The sequence below is a fragment of the Artemia franciscana genome, chromosome 1 (genome assembly GCF_032884065.1).
Source record: "Artemia franciscana chromosome 1, ASM3288406v1, whole genome shotgun sequence".
NCBI classification, from domain to species: domain Eukaryota; kingdom Metazoa; phylum Arthropoda; class Branchiopoda; order Anostraca; family Artemiidae; genus Artemia; species Artemia franciscana.
In genome coordinates, this window is record NC_088863.1 from 9393637 (window position 1) to 9414902 (window position 21266).

Sequence of the window (21266 nt, forward strand, 5' to 3'; positions counted from 1 at the left end):
AAGTATTTTTCAATGAACTACCCCAAAAACATTTTCGGAAATCAGAGCGGCGGGAGGGGGGGGGGCACAGGCCTCCCTATTTGATATTTCCGAATCAAAGTTTAGTTTTATTTGTCTGATGTCCAGTAAATTTCATCCCTACTTTCTTCCTTTTAAATGCATTTCTTTCAAATGTATAGAAACTCAGTTTGTTGAATCATTTACGAGTCAGCCATTGAAAATTACTTAAAAAAAGAAACATTCATTATTTACCAGTGTTCAGTTCAAGATTCTATTTTGGCATCAACTTTCTATACCTATGAATTATATTGAATCAAAGATAAAATGAATATCCAGACAGTAAATTGCCGTTGCTGTGGGACATGTCTGGAACTCTATTCCTGTTGGGTTTCGAAGTTCCTTTAAAAAAAAAACACGTTTTAAATTGCATTTTTCTTGGTTTGTTTTAGTGTTGGTTCTTTATGTGGATGATAGAGCATGATTTGTTGTTGGTGTTAGGTTATGTGGAGATCGGTTGTCCTCATGTGAGCATTCCTATGAGCAGTAATTCTTATTTATTTTTGTCTAGGCCTAGTTCAGTAACCTGCAAATGATTAATATGTAGTTTTATTTTTTTTGTCCTAGCTAACGGGTCTCCGGGCCCTTTGGGATTTCTTTGGATGGTAGTTTTTTTTAAATATTTATTGAATAAAAGAAAATGAACTTGTGAATTATTACAAAAAAAAAGAAAGAAAAAAAACTATTCGACATTCTTATAAAGTTCAAGCTCTAAACTTTAAAGGTTTCGAAGAGGTGACTCCACTTTTATTTGCGGTAATTTCTGTTCGTTTTAAGAAATTGATTACATTTTAATTGTTGTTTGTTTAATTTTAATTCATTAATGAATTCCAATTTCTATTTGTTTTAAGCTTGACCTTATTTTTGCTTAAACTAAAAATAATATCACTCTTTAATTCATTTTTAGGAGCTTTATCCTTGGCGAAATTTTTTATTTTAAATTGATTGCATTAAGAACTAAGAAATACGAGGTTAAATTTTGTATATTTCGGTTTCTCTGGTTTTGTCTCTCATCACTTGAAGTTTTTTGAACTTTGTCCTAATGAAGAATTATCTAAGATCAATGATAAATTCATATCTTAACGGCGATTTCACTCGAAGTTGCAGTTTAACAACTATATAAATACAGAGATTCGCAGTACTGAAGGTTGGTGTCATGAACTTATGATACGTTAATTTGTCTCCAGGTTTAGAAAACAAAAAGATACCCTACCTTCATTAGCGGTTATAATTTCCCAAAGGTAGGACAGGGAGGGGGCATCGCAAGAAAGGTGATTTTTTTCTGGGCTTGTTAATATTACTGATATAAGATTAAAATTGAGACCTACCTCTGTCATATGCACAAAGCCATTTCTTTGTCCCTCCTTAGAATTTGAAAAATATCTTTGGGGGAAGGGGGTGACTTTCAGGTTTCCTCTATTTTTCCTTGCTTTTACCCCTCATTAATGAAGACTTTCCAGATGTGAAGCTGAAATATCATACTTTAATTATTTGTATAAAAAAGTCTATTGTTTCTTCCTTAAATGTGCATTGTCTCATTGAATGTTTTGCCCATTGAATGCTTTCACTTGAAACTTATGTATTAAGGAATATTAATATTGAAGAGTTTATGTCTGACCCATATTCTAATAAAATTATGGTGTAGCCAATAGAGTTGTGTGTTATAATAACGATAAATTGGATTGCTGTATTTCTAGTTTCAGTAATGAACTTAAAAGCTAATCAAAGTAAACATTTAAATACAACATTTACCAACATTGAAGTAAATTTTGTGTATATAATTGGCTAGTGTTTTTTTCAAATATATTACATTTTTGAGGAGAATCGGATTAAAAATTGAAAACCTACCAAATCTTAGGACCTTCAAAAATATATGAGAACCTTTTGGCAAATTAGGAGCTCTTTAGAAAGTCTTACACAGTTTATCTGCTTGCTACATTTTAGCCAATTTAATTTAATAAAATAGATAGTTGAGCAACCTGCTTCTGGCATTGCAGAATCATGCACAGGTCATTCTTTATTTAGTGAAATCTTCAGGAGCCTCCCAGAAATTCTCCAAAGGTCACACTGGAGGGTAAACTGATTAATACCACACTAGTCAAAACCCCCTTACCTATACCTGGAGCGAAAATTACGTAAGGAACTTCTATATTTGTATATTTCTATTACGTATAAAAGGGGGTTCTCCCCTCGTCAATACCTCGCTCATTGCACTAAAGCTTGAATTTTGTCCCATTCTTTAAGAATGGCCCCTGAATCACAAAGGCCGTAGAATAAATAGTTGAAATTCCTTAAAATATTTAGCGTAAAGAGCGAGGTATTAGGGAGGAGACGAACCCCTTTATATACGTAATAATTTCTGTTCGTTTTAGGTTTTAATGCTGCTACTTACTTCCAGCTGTATATACTTATTAATTTATTTTCTCATTGTTTTTTTTTTAATGATGCTAGAAAGTCCTGTGCCCCCTTCGTGAAAATTCTCTTCCCTCATGATAAATTCCTCCATGGAAAGATCCTTCCACGTAACCCCTCCCCCGACCCACTCCCACCCCAAGGCCAAAGAATCTCCCTGAAAAGGTCTATAAACTTCACATTTACTCTCCCTCCCGGGGGAGGGAAGTAAACGTGAAGAAATGAAACACAACAGACAAATTTTTATTACTATTTCCAAGATAGGCACAACAATTAAGGTTTCTGCACAAATTCCTTGGAGGAGGGTAGGGTTGCAAAAAGATTATACTCGCTTGATAATTTGCTCACCTGAGAATTTCACGTGATTATTTTTCAAGTTTTCAAAAGAATCATTTAAAAATAAGTGACAAAAAAAAGAAAGGAAAATCATATGGGGATGAATATTTAACTTTTAATTGCAATTTTAAATCATTTCTTGGTTTCATGAAACAATAAGAGTCCAGCGTTCTTGAAGTACCAAGGACAGTGAAAAATGAGGTATAGTGGTCTGAATTGATTAAATGAAAATTCATAAGGACATAAGTATCTTAAGAATTTAGGATGAACAGAGAATGTAATACTTAATAAAAACAACTCCATATTTAGTTATGCAGTTCTTCGTAATAGCAGGCAAAAAAAAAAAAAAAAAAAACACGGATCAAAAAATCATAGAAAAAATGAGCTATAACATGAAACAAGAAACAAATTCAGATGAGTATGGCTCTTTTTTTGAAGGAGTGGCTTATACATTTATATAACTTAAATGTTTAACATATTAAATTTGTATTTTCTATTAACTATCTGAGGTGTAAATTAGATTTTATTAATTTACACTGAATTTTTCATATTGATCATGTGATATACATTGGCAATTTGATGTGACTTGTTTTCTAAAGAAACCTTAATGTGTATTATTCATAGCTATTACCGTAAATTTTAAGCTTTTTGTTTTACGTAGGAAGCGAATATTCTAATAATCGTAATTTCTACCAAGGTCCTTTTTATTTGCAAATATGTTTATTTACCATATATTTGTATTTTTTATTTTTATTTGTTTATAAATATTTGCAAAAATTTGTAAACAAATATTTGTTTATTACAGCTTCCGAAGCAAGAAACACCTTCTACATAAATAATTTCACATTTTTATGCAACAATCTATTTTAGGTTAGAATTTCAGATACCCCCCCCCCCAAAAAATAGAATGTAATATGGTCGATATACGCAAGGTAAAAATATTTGATATTTCATAATAAAATATTTAAATAATATTCAAACATATAATATTAAATAACTGTAAATAAAAATTAAATATATATTAATTAATTAATAACCAGTTAAATAATAATTAAATATATTATATTTAAATATTATATATAATAATACAAATATTTTGATAGTTCAGGTAAAAATAATCCAATAGTTATAAGCAAGTTTACAGTCTTACAAGCCTTATGTAAACCACTTATGAGAACCAATGTAAAATCACTATTATAAAGGATATGAAGCCCATTCCGTTCCATTAACTTCAGAAATATTTTTATATAACAAGAGAAAATCAAATTCATTTAAAAAAATAACAAAATGTAACAATCTAACCACTGAGAAATAGAGAAACTTATTGGAAAAATCGCGTGACTTAAAAACTTCTTGGCCTTTTATTGGCCTAAATTTTATTAGAGAAATCACCAATCATGTTTAACTAACAAAAGGTGGTTCTATTTGTGTCCCTTAAAACAAGGCATAAAGTAATAGGCTTACAAAAATACGTCACAGATGCAACTTAAATAAATTTAAGCCTAATATTAATATGAACTTATAGAAAAATAGTCTATCTTCTTCCATTTGATATGACTCTACTGTCGCTTAAGTTAAAATACTCGAGGAAACTGTAGTTAATAATACTTGAAATAAATTGTATTTCAAAAATAATTTTAAATATTAAGCAAAATCAAGTAAAGATTCAGTAAAAGTGCAACAAGTAGAAATATAGCTAAACTACACACTATTATAACATGTTTCCGTTAAAGAGAAAACAACTTTGAGCAAAATACGTATTTACTAAGACAAATAGTATGTTTAGTAAAAAACACTTTACATAAAAAAAAAAAATCATGCTCAGTATTACTTAAAAATAGTCGATTATCTGATGCTTATTGTAAAAGGAGCCAAGAGTTCCTTTGAAATATAGGAGGGGGGAGGGACAGGATTGCACTGGATTTTGAGCTTGTTCCGTTTTTTTTAAGAAATACATTTCTTTTGTACACACAATTTGTAAGTATTCTGGACTGAGTATTGGGAAGTGGAGGGGGTGGGGATGGAGGTCCCTTGAGAACTACCCTAAATCTTCTTTCTTGACCAATATGTGTGCACAATTTTAGAGCTCTATCTTTCATCCCAGATGACGTAACTAAAAGGTCGTAGCTATAGGTTATGACAGACAAATATTGTAAAGTAATGGAGTCTTTACCGGTATGCTTTACCGGCCATAGTGGGTATCATCCCACCGCTGATAAACTTAATTTTGACTTGTTTTTATAGGTTTTTCTTTGTCTTTTGAATTTCACTGATCTCTTCATACATATGTTAAGGAAAATTTCCCACAACACTGATTCTGCAGATTAAGTTAATTTTCCCATATTAAAACACAAAACATTTCCAAGAGGCGACAAGCGGTAGATGGTGTTAGTGTTTTGTCGATACTAGTACCAGTTTCCGCTCTTGTAAGTTACCTACACTATTTGACCAATATTTAGCCAATATAATAGCCTACTACCACCCTCTGCATTCTCACAGTTTATGTTAAAGTTAATGTTTGCTTAAGGAAGCTCTGAGAAAAAAAAAGCTTATTCAGCATTTTTTCTGAAAACAAACTAGAATTATCATAAAAAAAGCTATTAAAGCTCCTCACAGCAAGTGGGGAGATCTTACCCCCTCAGGGCGAAAACTACAAGCTTCACCCTATAGTCATTCATATATGTGCTCTTACCAAAAAAGGGAAGCCAGGAATTAAATCCATATTCATTTGAGTGTAACGTGACAACACTTATATGTGTTTGTTGAAAATCATTATTGGATGTTCGGGAATATTGTGTACATTTGCCATAATTATTCGATAGTTTTTGAACTGATGACCTCTATCGTGGGGTAATCAAAAATTACATGGCAGCACTGTTTATATAGAAGTAAAAACTCCCAAAACAGACAGCTGCATTGTGCAATTTCATATATTTCTTAGATTTCAGCAGGCTGTATTGATCTTCATCAAACGTAGAAAGTATATTTTTACCGGCCGGTAGTATTACCTTGGTAGATTTATTAGTAAAGAGAGTGGAAGCAGTAAAGATGTTAAAAGTAGAATAGCCAAGGCTCAGGTTTTTTTTTCACAGTCAAAACGTTTTTGGATGAACAGGAAGATAAGTTTGCAGACCAAGATTAGAATATTAGAAGCTACAGTGATGACAGTCGTAAAATATGGCTCTGGAGCATGGGCTCTCAGAAAAGCGAATGAAAATTTGCTAGATGTTTTCCCGAGAAATTGCCTACGGACTGTTCTGGGTACCCGACTGAATGACCATATTTCAAACAGTAGGGTGTACGAAAAGTGTGGTTCAATCCCGCTTTCTAGGGCTATAATAAGAGAAAGATTGATATGGCTAGGGCAAGTTATGCAGATGAAGGATGACAGATTGTCCTCTTCGGCCAACCGTCTAGAGCTAGACGGAAAGCAAGTCATCCGCGGCTTTCCGTTGATGTCCTTCAAGATGTCATAAGGAAGGATTTAAAGGAAATGGGAACTCTCCGGAAGGGTGAAAAGAGGGAGGCTTTGAATGGATTGGGATGGAGGAGGAGCGTGTGTAACTGTGTTGGCCTCAGGCGGCTAGGTGCAGCGGTGAGTGGCTAGTAGTAGTAGTAATGGGTATCAATTATTTTGCCTCAGTTACCCTTAAGAACCTCCAAAATCTTTAGCTGTTGGAAGAAGCACCGACTTTTTATCCCCTTAAAAAGTTATTGCCTGAACGTTAACTTCTATTTTGGACTTGAGAGGTTTTGTTTTCCTTGGGCAACGATTTCTTTTGTCTTTTTTAGGCCAACAAATCAAGATAAAGAGTTTAAGGATTGACCCACACCGCAGACAAAATCCCGGCACAAACCCAACTAGAAAGAGGCACCCGCCCGGCACCAAAAGCTTTTCTAGACATTGTGGCATCGTCCTAAATGCGATGAAAGGGCAATAGAAGGTAACCGCTTGGTGATGAAAGGACTATCGTATTCAGCAGCCATATGTCACGACATGAGGCTGGAGTAGCCTACCTGTCATCATCTCAAAGTCTGTTGCAAAATCACTGGTTGACTGGAAACCCGCAAGCCACCGTATTATAACAGTCATGCTCCACGGAGAACATGTCAAAGTCATCCTAACTTAATGCTTTGCACTAACAAATGGAGCCACGGTTGAGCAGAAGGAAGCAACTGAAGCCACGGCATTCAATGATGAACTCAATGTTGTCCACAGTGATGCTCCTAGAAAGGTGACGATACTGAGATGTCAGTCTTACAGTTCCAAAAAATTAATGATGATGATTTAACCCGTGAAAGTTTTCAATGAAACTCGCAAATAGGTGTGTAGCCCTCGGGTTCAAGACGCTCAAAACCCAGGAGTAGAATGAAGTGCAAAAAGGCAAACCTAAAGTGAAGTCCCTAAAGAAACCTTGGGGGTAAAAAGACCAAGGTAGTAACAGCGGATCTCAAGTGAATTATAAGATCTTACAGAAGTGGGACCAAACAAGAAGATAGCACTTCTTAACAACAATTTATGGGATAATAAACTAATGATTATACTTGGTAATTTTCAGCAAATTCTGAATCAGCGTAAAAAGTAGACTGTGATCAAACAATTATTGCAATCAAAATGATTATTTCACAGCTTTAGCTTCTATTTACAAGTTCACTTTTTACTTACAGTTCGTTACCACGACCTGTTTGATCTAGGATTCTCGTAAATGTTAGAAAGCCTGCAATCCCCTCTGACCTCTGTCTGCAATCTGTCTAAATGACCGGCTGTTTAATTTTTTGTAACAAAACTTCGAGAGTAATAACAATCCCCGAAGAAAATTCCTCTCTTGCAGTATTTTTGGGAGACGGGGGGGGGGGAGGAAGGGGCTGGTGGTGTTGTGAAATATCAAAATTAAATTCAGTGTCAATATTTCCGTTTTTCTAAGGGAGGTTCTCTGGATAAAACATATTTTAGGCGAGCGCTCCTGATTTCTTCCCTTCTATGAAGATAAATATACAGAAATATAGGAAAGTAATCTTTGGTGTTAAACTTAAAATATTTCCGCAATGAAAAGGGATATGTCATCCCGTAGAAACAATATTGAAGCAGAAGAATGAAAATTCCTCGAAATGAAAATTAAATTGTCTTTTCCTCCTTACTTTATCTGAAGATCCTCTCCTACTACAGCTACGAAAACTTTAGCCTCCAAATTAACTTTTTAGACTTCAATCCCCATTGGGAATATTATGGCCTACGAAACTAGTAGGCTAAATGGATAACATTTTCATAGGTCTAAATCGATTAGCTATCTTAAAATATCAATACGATAGCATTTTGGCCCTCTTTGGGGCAAAATTATTGTTTTGTGACACAAAAAGGCAGAAAACGCCTTTTCGCGAGATCTCTTTTGTTACTTGAAAGAGGGGACTAGAACATTCAATGTTAAAAAGATACCTCTCCCTGTTTTCTACGACCAGAGAGCTCGGTGTGATGAGCGCTGGCAAGAAAAACCCAAACAATAAGATAAACAAATAATAAATACCCATCCGTCACCATTCTTTCCAAAAATAATACGAAGTTTCGAAGTTGTATAGGCATGGGTTTGAAACCTCTTCTGTTGGGTTATATGCTGAATCGGATTGGGGTATTTTCATCACGACTTCTCCCTTTTGTGGGCATTCCCTTCTTTATATTATACAAAATTACAAATGCAAACGCTGTCCGAGTGGATTGATACGCGGGATTTAGGATCCTTTGTCTGAGAGGGTGAGGGTTTGAATACGAGACTGTAAGCTCAGCTTGGATATGAGTGGCGTGACTCATAGCCTGGAGTTATCTGGGGAAGGTAGACAGGAAGGTGTGCGAAAGCACAGGGTGGTTGGTCCCCAGCCCCCCATTGAACTTCCTGGCTGAAGGGCTATGAAACGGAAATCAGCACGGCAGGTAGGGACTGTAAAGGCCAATGCCGTTTTCTTTACCATTTTTTTTTAAAACTTTTTGTAAATGCAAATAATTTATGATACCGATCTTTAAGCTTCATTTCTTTTGATAAATATATTATTATTAAAATTTTCTTTGTTTCGGTTACTTATATTTTGGGTGTCATCACAATGAACTGTTAATAAAAAAAAGTATCTCTATCTCGTTAAAAAAAAATGGGTTCGATCAAGGAGTGTTTGACAATCTCGGTTTGACAATAAATGTCAAATTACCTTTTGTACAACCTTTCGCGCACCTGGTGGTGCACAGCGTAATAATACAAGAAAGACACAAAGGAAATTTAACTTTTTTTTTATAATATACACATTCCAAACTTATACTTCAATAGAAAATCTTAGGAAAAAAGTAGATAACAACCTGGAATAAATCAATTTCAAAGTGATTCTTGGAACATTTAGGCCAAAAATGAGCTTCTACACGAAATCACAATAAGATATCGTCATTTACACCTGCTATACGGCAGTCTATGAGCCTGTGATTTTTCTTTACGAGGAGCTAGTCGTAAATCACTGTCGCCACACGTAGACCAAATATTCACCCTTTCACTAGCATTATTATTAGAAAGACTGTGAAACACTGATGCTCCAGGGTTAATTTCAGTGGCAGCATAACGTTCAGAGTCACTGCCACTGCCGCTGATACCTGAGTCAGGAGACGACGGTTCTCTTTGATTGGAATATTGTAATGTGGACTCGGGTACTGCCTGAGAAATAGTAACATTTGATGGACAAATGTAATTGACCTGAAAGAAAATGAATTTATTCGTAAAAATAAACTTAGCCTTTATTTGTAAAATAGATATTCCATAAATTTGTTTGAACACCTTAACTACATATTAACAGAAACAGTTTCAACATAGTAATAACGATTCCTTTCCAAAGCCTTAGAATAATAGAAACACAATATTAACTTGTGAGCAGAATGCACCTTTTTAGGGTGAATTTAGGGTGCATAAAGTAAGAAAGATTGTCTCCAAAAGCCTTAGAATATTAGAAACACAATATAGACTTAAATTTTTGTGAGCAGAATGCACCTTTTTAGGGTGAATTTAGGGTGCACAAAGTAAGAAAGATTGTCTCCAAAAGCCTAGAAACAATAGAAACAGAACGATTATCTCCAAGAGCCTTAGAATATTAGAAACACAATATAGACTTAAATTTTTGTGAGCAGAATGCACCTTTTTAGGGTGAATTTAGGGTGCACAAAGTAAGAAAGATTGTCTCCAAAGCTTGGAACAATAGAAACAGAACGATTATCTCCAAGAGTCTTAGAATAATAGAAACGCAATACAAAACCTGCATTCTTTTTGGGTGGAACCCACCTCTTTAGGGATACCAATGAACTAAAAAAATCTTTGTCATGCCTATGATATTGCCATAGCCTAATTTTCACTGATGAGGACGAGAACCACTGAAAAACTGTCCGGATGTAGGTCTACAAGATAAAAAATCAGGAAATTGACCACAGATTTCTGTAGATTAAACCAGAGACTCCCCGAACAGAAAAACTGTTCGGATATACAAGATGAAAAATCAGGAAATTGACCAGAGATTTCTGCAGATTAAGCAGAGATCCCCCCCCCCCCGAATAGAAAAACTATTCAGATGTACACGATGAAAAATCAGGAAATTGACCACAGATTTCTGCAGATCGGGACTTAAATGAAACAACATTTACTGTGAGCAAAAGAGTACGTGACAATCAATCTTTGAGATATAATCTTTAATTTATTTTAATAAAGACAATGGTGAAACATAAATGGTGAAAATGATGGTGAAGACAGAAAAAAATTAATTGTGTGATATTTTACACAAGGGAAAAGGCTCGGATTTTAGTCTGAAAAGGTACTATAAAAATGCAATGCCACAAAAGATCTTTTGTACTTTATATTTATCGGCCTATATTGTGGGGTTAGTTGTGGAGATTGGAGGGGGGGACAGAAAATTACTCAATGTGGCAATAAATTTGATTATTTCCTCCCCCTCCCCCATTATTTTAAGTTTCATTGAAATTGAACTGAGCAATATTAATAGTCTGAGAGAGGCTTAGACACTAGACTGAAGTTTTAATCTAAAAGCACAGGACTGACACACGAGATCCCTTGTAAATATTGTTTTTAACATATATTGTGGGGTAATTCACAGGCGCAGACAAAAATCATTCAAGACGGCACAACAGAAAACAATTTTTTCAGTTTATCTTGTAAATTTCATATTTCCAAACATGTTCTCTTTCTAAGTTGGCGATTAACCCATCATGGTTGCAGCGATTGATGATGGGCGAAACACACCCCATGTAAAGAGCGAAACACACCCCATAGTAACCAAAAACTAAAAACACGTTTTGAAACAAACTGCCTAGTGAAAAAAATGCCTAGTGAAACCCTTCGAAAATGGCGTCAGATCAAAACGAAAAGTATACCCTTGGAATCAGCATGGTCGAAAACCTAAGACAGGGAAATTACAGTCCCCCCCTCTTGAACAAGGAAAATCACTCTTTTGCATCGGTACCACTGATCTGTCTCCCGTTTGTTTTTGTTTTTTTTTTCAGCAGGGCTAGCAGGTTACCAGAATATCATAAAGATATGCTTAATGGCTCATTCATAAGCTATTTCTAATAGCTACGTGATTTTTATAAATTCCGTCATTTGCATGTACCATATGGCACTAAAATGGAACCTTTTGTGCCATTTCTCAAGGGGTGGCACTAGCGCCAGAACATCGTAGACAGATTTTGTGTAGCTCATATAAAAGATATTGCTCATGTCTACGTTATTCCTATAAATTGCACCATCTGCAAGTTAAAAATGGCATTATAACGGCACTTTTGGTGCAGTGTCTCAAGTAGAAAATCTGGGGCTATTGGGCTAGCAGAACTTAAGAGTGATGTTTAATGGCTCATTTGAAAGCTATTGCTCATATATACGGGCTTTTTTTTCAATTTTACCATCCGTAAGTGCGGTATAGCACTGAAAAACCATTGTTGGTGCCACTTCTTAAGTGGAAAAGCTCTGAAGTACAAAACAAGTACTATTATAATAGTTATGTTCCAGATCCCTTAACTGGAGGTCTACAAGAACCCCTCCCATACACTCCCCCTCCCATCCCATTAGTAAGTTTCATAAATCATCTGCTCATCAGCAGGCTACTGAAACATTAGCAGGCTACCGCACCATCGTATATAGATGTTTAATGGGTCAATTAAAAGCTATTGTTTATATTTACTAGGTTTTTACAAATTCTATCACCTATTAGATTTCACAGATTTTAATGTTAATTAGTTTCTGGGGAGAATATGCAGTAAACTATTTGTCATGGTTGAAGCATTAACTGCAACCTAGTAAAGAGCAAATCATAGCCCATAGTAACTAAAAGTCAAAAAGGTTAAAACGGTCTTTTATTCCTTCTTTTTTTTTCCAGGCCTAGCGGGTTACTAGAACATCACAGAGAGATGCTTAAGAGCTCATTTAAAAGCTATTTCGCATATGTACGTGGTTTATATAAATTCCTTCATCTGCAAGTCCTATATGGCACGAAAAAAAAATATCACTTTTTATGCCGTTCCTCAAAGGGGTGGGGCTAGCGGGCAACTAGAACATCTTAGCTAGATTTTTTATAGCTCATATAAAAATATTGCTCCTATCTACGTTCTTCATATAAGTTTTACCATATGCAAGTTTCGCATGGCACTAAAAACCATACTTTTGGTGCCATTTTTCAAGCTGAAAACCTGGGGCTAGTGGGCTACCAGAACTTTTTAAAGTGATTAAAGAACTTTTTTACTGATGTCACAACTGGTGTAAAGCTAAGAAAAGCTTTATAGATTCGTATAGTATTGTCAGACTAAATATTCACTTTTGACTCCTGAATCAATATTCCTGTTTTTTATACTCGACTCTTGTGTTTTCAGTAAAGCGCTAGTTTTCTATAACCTGTAAGCATAGAGAAAAATAATTAGTTGGTTTACTTGTACTTGTACTAGTTTTATTGATATATATTAGATAGGCAGTGAAGTAATAATTTTTGTCCGTTTTAAGTTTCAACTTTGCTCTTTACTTCCCACGGAAAACTTTTTTTTTTAAATTTAATCAGGTATAGAAACTATTTGAAACAAACCCATCATGTCAACTCCGTGGAAAAGACCACTCTGAAAGACAAAATTCAGTGAATAGTACATCATAACTTCCTCTTTTCTCATTGGGTGTCAGAACAGCAAAGCGCAAGTACATTCTACCCATGGGAAATCTACATTTTTTCGGGTTTCTCAGTGTAATTTTGGTGATATTTGTATTGCAGTTGATAAATACCTTTGATATTTATACAAGCATTAAACATTAGTACCAAGAGGTGGTTTGAAATTTAATTAGACAACAGAACATACCTTGTAAAGGAATTTATTTAGTTTAGGCTTCATTATACTACTACCGACATTTTAGTTCTCAATGTTCCAAATGATTTGTCATTCTTTCCAAACTTTCAATTTAAAATCAACAAAATATCAAAAGCAAGCATTTCAGGACGTAGTTTCCTTTGATAAAGTTTTATGTTTATTTTTTTTTTTCTAAATATAAAATTCCCATGGTAACAAGGAACAAGATAACACCTATGTCACAGATCGCTACCATAGGAGAAAATCTGTCCTTAGCGACGAGCTCTACCTTTCCTACTTCACAATTAATATTTAAAATTCCTTTTAGATTTATCTCTGTAACCTTGACGTAAATATATTGTATTTTTTCCTTTTCATTTTCTTCTTTTTTCTTCTGAGCGGTGAAGATGGCTTGGCGGAAGTTTTTGCCGTAATATCTGCTTGTGCGCCTTCCAATTCTTTTCTGTTCATTGGCTGATATTTCCCTCGATTTCTCGGCTATTATTTTTAAATTAGATTTCATTTAATTCAATTATATTATTCATTCTATTATATTCTTTATTATATTTAATGATGATTAGAATATAATCTAATAATCTATACATATATAAAAATAAGTTGTCTGTGTGTGTGTGTCGAGTGACGTCATGTTTGTGTGTCGACTGACGTCATGTTTGTCGACTAACGAAATTACAGACCGGGACATCGGGACACAAATGACGACCGGGACACCGGGACATCTATATATATAAAAATAAGTTGTCTGTGTGTCGAGTGACGTCATGTTTGTGTGTCGACTGACGTCATGTTTGTCGACTGACGAAATTACAGACCGGGACATCGGGACACAAATGACGACCGGGACACCGGGACATAGGGAATATAAATGACGACCGGGACACAAGGAATGTTCGATTAGCAATCACCATCAACAAAGCACCGGGACACAAATGACGACCGGGACACAGGAAATATAAATGACGACCAGGACATAAGTAAAAAAAAATTAAAAAAACTAAAAAAGCTAAAAAACTAAAAAAACTAAAAAATAAAAAAAAATAAAAAAAGGAAAAGAACTGAAAAATAAAGGAGAAAAACAAAACTAAAAAAAAATAAAAATAAAAATAAAAAAACTAAAAAGGTAAAAACTACAAAAAAAAATAAAAAGAAAAAAGAAAAAAAACTAAAAAAAGTAAAAACAAAAAAACTAAATAGAAAAAAAGGGGAAAAACACAAAAATTCATTTCATCACATATCAATTCAAAAACGAATGTATATACAGACCGGGACACCGGGACACAAATGAAGACCGGGACACAGGTAATATAAATGACGATCGGGACACAGGGACACAACTACAACGGGGACGCCGGGGGGCACAGGGGGATATATAAATGACGACAGGGACACAGGGAATGTTCGATTAACAATCACCATCAACAAAGCTTAAGGGCAATCATTAGAATCATGAGGTATAACTAAAAAAACTAAAAAAAGGTAAAAAACTAAAAACTAAAAAAAGACCAATTCAAAAACGAATGTATATACAGACCGGGACACCGGGACACAAATGACGACCAGGACACCGGGACACAAGGAATATAAATGACGACCGGGACACTCAAAGAGAAATTACAGACTGGGACACCGGGACACAAATGACGACCGGGACATAGGGAATATAAATGACGACCGGGACACAGGGACACAACTACAATGGGGACGCCGGGGGGCACGGGGGGATATATAAATGACGACGGCGACACAGGGAATGGTCGATTAGCAATCACCATCAACAAAGCTCAAGGGCAATCATTAGAATCATGAGGTATAGATCTGAATACGGATTGTTTTCCCATGGACAATTATATGTTGCATGTTCAAGAGTCGGTAAACCTGACAATCTATTTATATGCACAGACAATGGGACAGCGAAGAATGTTGTATATTCGCAAGTTTTACGTAGTTAAAAACATATATATATATATATATATATATATATATATATATATATATATATATATATATATATATATATATATATATATATATATATATCTATATTCACAGGTGGGACACAGGGACACAACTACAATGGCGCGTAACTAATATGGCGCATAACGACTTACGCGCGCGGGGGGGGGGGCTTGGGTTGGGCGTGAAACGCCACCCAAACAGCTAGTAATATATAATAAAGTATTTTATTATTATTATTATTTAATTAATTATAATTATGCTATTTTATTAAAACATATGGTTTTTATTTTGTTTTTCGTCCGTAAAGTTTTATCCCTCCAATCTAGCACCCCTTTTTTCCAGTTTTACATTTACAACTCCTTCTAGTTTTATAGTTATCTTCTCCTGGTCAATATATGACTATATTACTGAATATTTTGCTGACTACCATGTTTGATTGCTTTTACCCTTCTATCACAAACGGGTTGGCTCCACGATACATTTTACCTGATAACTTACTTTCTTGATGCTTACTGTCTAGCCTTTTCTGTGTAAATAGTACTATTGATTATTTATACAGCAAATTTTATTAATCTAATTTAGTAACCAAATTTCAGAAGAATGACGACTTATACTTATTGACGACACGACTGCCTGTCCATAGATTATTCTTTATGGTTGATTGTGTATGGCTATGCTGTTTGACCTATGTGATTGTATGGATGAGTAGGGTTAAGGCCTCATTCAAGTGCTGGTCTATATTAATCACTAATGTAGGAAAACAGTCTTCCTTTTCTCCTTCTGTCTTCCTTTTTTTTTTTAATGTGTTTGTGCTGTTGCATTGGTGATTTCTCTTTTCATTATATACATATACATATATATATATATATATATATATATATATATATATATATATATATATATATATATAGAAATAGAAATTTCTTGCTTAGTGTAAAGCGAGTTGCCACACTTGAGCTCTTCAAGTGGTCATTCGAGTTCGCCTGACTAGTAAAGTAGAGAGGGAGAGAGAGCGAAAATGATAGACAGAGGAGACAGAAGGAGATGAAACTATAAAAACAAAACTCAAATACTCTGACAAAGAAATTTTGGTCGTAATTTGCCAAAAAAGCAAAGCAATTGTCTATTAAATGTAGTTCTACTGTGAAGATTTTAGGTTCAAGCTAAAGGTACATTCATATAATTGACATTATAATTTTTGAATTTCAAGGGCTGAGTTACCTCTTAGTCATATTTAGGATATTGGTTATAGGAAAGTGTAACCCCTTCCCTGGGTATTGCCTTGATTGATTTATTCAATCATCTTTTAACCTTGGTTTGTGAGAATGTCATTTGCAGACACTTTTCAGCTCAAATCTAGCACTAATTTTCTGTTTTGTTGCCGTGGTTTACGATACAGTAACAACGTAGTTTCACGGTCCTCAGAATTTTGAAGAGAAACAGGAACAAACATTGTTCTCATGAATTCTTCATTTATTCACTAGAAAATGCTTATATAAGATGGGTATCCAAGAAATCTTCCTTCAGAAGAAAAGTGCTTTGAAGGGGAGAAAATGGACAATAATGAATAAATAACAAATATATGAGAAAGATTATTATCCTCCCGATTCTATTTGAATTTTCTAAAATTTGCATAGGCTTTCAGGCACATATTCATAACATTTCATGTTTTATAAGAAGTTTGAATGGCATAATGCACAACTCTCTACAATCATGTAAATAGGCCCCGTTATCAACAGAGGTCAGCCCTGTTGCACAATTGCAATTAATTGCAATAGCTTATTGAGGAGGAACTGCAGCTTATTAAGATATTTAACTTAATAAGTAAATAATTAATTTAATAAGCGTCAGTAAACGTGTTGAACGTAATTCAATAATTGCAATTGCCTAATGAATGCCAACAATTACAAAAAATACAGATTCTTCGATTTCAAATGTCAAATCCTTCGAGGGAGCATCAAATTGCTTCATAATTTGTAGCAGAAGAACTTCACAAAGGACTAGCGGTGCATTGGACATTTTGATCAGTTTGGCGCCATATAGAAATTAAAGAATCTTTAACATGCCTCCTAAAGGTGATTAGTTATAATTTGTTGCAGCACAACTTCGCAAAGGACTAGCGGTGCATTGGGACATGTTTGATCATTTTGGCGTCTATAAAAATTACAGAATTTGTGTTATAAATTGTTATAAATTTAGTTATAAATTGAAGAAGCACAACTTAGTAAAGTACTAAGTAAACTAAAGTACAAAAGTACTTAGTAAAGTACTTTACATAAATAAATTACAGAATCTTTGATGTGCCTCCTAAAAGCGGGCAGTCATAATTGTGGCAGTAAAACTTCGTAAAGGACTAGCGGGGGCATTTTTTGGTCAGTTTGGCACTGTAAATTAATTACAGAATCTTTGACACGCCTCCTAAAGGCGGTTAGATATAAATTGTTGCTGGGCAACTCCGCAAGGTATAAGCGGTGCATTGGGACACTTTTGATCAGTTTGGCGCCATAAATAAATTAAAGAATCTGTGATATATCTCCTAAAGGCGTTTAGCCTTTACACAACTTCGCAAAGGACTAGTGGTACAATTGTTGTTTTTTGATCAGTTTGGCGCCACAAATAAATTACAGAATCTTTGACATGCCTCCTAAAAGCGGGCAGTTATAATTGTGGCAGTACAACTTCGTAAAGGACTAGCGGGGGCATTTTAGATCAGTTTGACACTGTAAATTAATTACAGAATCTGTGACATGCCTCCTAAAGGCGGTTAGATACAAATTGTTGCTGGACAACTTCGCAAAGTACAAGCGGTGCATTGGGACACTTTTGATCAGTTTGGCGCCATAAATAAATTAAAGAATCTGTGACATGCCTCCTAGAGGCAGGTAGCCTTTACACAACTTCGCAAAAGGTATTTCAAAGACATTGTATTTTTTGGTCAGTTTGGCGCCATAAGCAAATTACAGAATCTGTAACATGCCTCCTAAAGGCGGTTAGATATAAATTGTTGCTAGACAACTTCGCAAAGTACAAGCGGTGCATTGAGACAGTTTTGTTTAGTTTGGCGCCATAAATAAATTAAAGAATCTGTGACATGCCTCCTAAAAGCGGTTTGTTATAATTGTGGCAGCACAACTTCGTAAAGGACTAGCGGCGCATTAAGCATTTTTGACCAGTTTGGCACTATAGATTATTTACAGAATCTGTGGCATGCCTCCTAAGGGCGGTTAGATATAAATTACCGCTGCAAAACTTCACAAAGTACTAGCGGTGCATTGGGACAATTTTGATCAGTTTGGCGCCATAAATAAATTAAAGAATTTGTGACATGCCTCCTAAAGGCGGTTAGCCTTTAAACAACTTCACAAAGGACAAGCGGCGCATTATATTTTTTGGTCAGTTTGGCACCATAAACAAATTACAGAATCTGTGATGAGCCTCCTAAACGCGATTGTTTATAAATTGTAGCAGCACCACTTCGCAAGGACTAGCGCCGCATCGGACATTCTTGATTAGTTTGGCACTACAAATAAATCATGGAATCTGTGATACACCTCCTAAAGGCGGTTAGTTATAAATTGTAGCAGCACAACTTCGCAAAGGAATAGCATCCCATTGGATATTGAGTAGCACAAATAAATTATAGCAGCACAACTTCGCAAAAGACTAGCGGCGCATTGGGCATTTTTGATTAGTATGGTGACATAAATAAATTACAGAATCTGAGGTATGCCTCCTAAACGCGATTGTTCATAAAATTGTAGCAGCGCAACTTCGCAAAGGACTAGCGGCGCATTGACCTTTTTTGATCAGTTTGGCACTATGAATAAATCACAGAATCTGTGATACACCTCCTAAAGGTGGTTAGTTATAAATTGTAGCAGCACAACTTCACAAAGGAATAGCAGTTTACTGGGTATTTTTGATCAGTTCGGCGCTATAAATAAATTATAGAATCTGTGATATGCCTCCTAAAGGCGGTTAGTTATGAATTGTAGTAGAACAACTTCGCAAAGACCTAGCGGCACATTGGGCAATTTTGATGAGTTGGGCGCCGTAAATAAATTACAATATCTTTGACATACCTCCTAAAGGCGGTTAGTTGCCAATTAGGTTGGCAAATTCTAAACTCTGCCAGGGATTTTCGGAAACCAATCTTACGAGGCCTAACATGACGCAGCAGATGTGGAGAGGTATAATGCACAGCATAAAAATCAAAGAATATTCTTTGCAGCCAAATTCTAAATTTTGCCATTGATTCTTGGTTGCCAAACTTTAATTTTATTATGTCTATTGGAGGCTTTAGCCTAACATGATATCACTGACAGGGGTTGAGTGAATGAATAGATTCTACTTCCCATTATATAAGGCTCGATGTTAATAGCAAAGTTACGAATAAGAATAAAAAAACAAACAAAGCAACAACAAGATCACTAGTGCAAGAAAGAGCCGTGGTGCACGTGCAACTTTTACGGAAACTGTCAGTTCTTTTCACCACAACCACACAGGGATCAGAGGTATAACGACGTTTATTATTCACTAAATTACATTTCCAAGGAGGTATACACATTTATAATACAAAGTCGATAGAACATGTTGGCAATATGGTAGAGGGATCCAAAAACAGGGAAAGCGCTAACATGTACGATATTGCCAATACCAAAAACAACTTGGCTCTAATCCTTTGACTGGCTCCAAGGATAAAAGCTTACAGCAAACTTCTCAGACATTTCTCGCAAAACCTTTAATTGAAGAAGAATGTGTCGACTTAATGCCAGATTCAATGAGTAACCAATATGACGGCTGACGGCTATAAAGAACTTCCACCAAGTTTTTGATCGGAGCCAGCATAACTCCCGTTACCTTAACAGCAAAGAACTGAGATTTGGTCTCTGTAAAAGAGAGACTATCTTTTTCACATAAATTTTTAAACGTCATGATTCTCTTCAAAACGGCAAAATGAATGAATTACATTAAAGATATTATCGACGTATTGAAACGCTGACGTCATGATTCTCTTCAAAACGGCAAAAGGAATGAATTACATTAAAGATATTATCGATGTATTGAAGCGCTGACGTCATGATTCTCTTCAAAACGGCAAAAGGAATGAATTCCATTAAAGATATTATCGACGTATTGAAGCGCTGACAAGTCTAGACTAAGAGGTCACATACTAGAGGTCTAGTGATATCGCAACAAGCCAGTTAACAGTGAGCTTGTTCAAAGCATCTGATCGATACAAAACAAATTCAAAAGAATTAAATATAACTTCAGAAGTAACACTGAATTTTCCTGTGATCACATATCAGCTTTAACCCTAAGATCGTTCAGTACATACAGACTAATAAAAAGGAATTGATCGTCTGAATAAATCAATCGTTCACTAAAAATAGCCAAACTGTTCGCAAATATTCGCCACCAGACACCGTTCTTGTAAAAACAAACGACAAAGTAGCCCCTTGCTGGACTCCTTTAAGGACAGAAAGAATTACTGACTTGTAAAGACTACGACCAAAAAAACAACAGCTGACTTTGGAGACCGGAACAAAACCTCCGACTTACATCAAAAACCAATATAGCAATTAGAAATGAGGTTATTTATATGTTGTCAACAGCAACATTTCAACTGCTGTGGATAAGGCTACAAACAGAAAGCAGAACTGACTTATTAAGACTACGATTAAACGCACTCAAAAATACCTGGCTACGGAAATCGGAATTTAACGCCCAACTTAAATCCAAACCTGCTATAGCTAGATTCTCCGATCCGGCCCCACTGCAGAAAAATACTACTAATGAGGTCATGTATACGTTGCCAACGGCAGGCTTTCAACTGTATTTCAAACCCAATAGGTTATCATCTCACTTGGACTGCTTAGTTTTAATCCTTTAATGAGATGATAAAAAATGGAGACAGACACTACAAATTCATATAATTCCTTGCAGAACTGACAAAAACAAAATTTCTTATTAGCCAAATTCTAATTCTTGTCAGCGACACTTGGTAGCCAAACTAGAATTTTATTATGTATTTGGTGGAATTGGCCAAATTTGATACAGGCGAGCTAAAATAAGGTAATCTAAAATGAGCTCCGATTTCATTCAACTTCTATGCAAGTTTTGTTTTTTTGTTTTT

General features: G+C 35.2%; 1 protein-coding gene across 5 annotated transcripts in view; it reads right to left on the reverse strand.

The window, feature by feature from the left end:
• Positions 1-4410: 4410 nt before the first annotated feature.
• The window catches only part of LOC136025188 (basic helix-loop-helix ARNT-like protein 1), a 353837-nt gene continuing 336981 nt past the window's right edge, over positions 4411-21266 (reverse strand). For all 5 annotated transcript variants that reach the window (XM_065700994.1, XM_065701018.1, XM_065701002.1 and 2 more), the window contains one exon: positions 4411-9527. In XM_065700994.1, the coding sequence (XP_065557066.1) occupies positions 9225-9527 (303 nt within the window). In that variant the 3' untranslated portion in view covers positions 4411-9224. The remainder of the gene's footprint in view (positions 9528-21266) is intronic.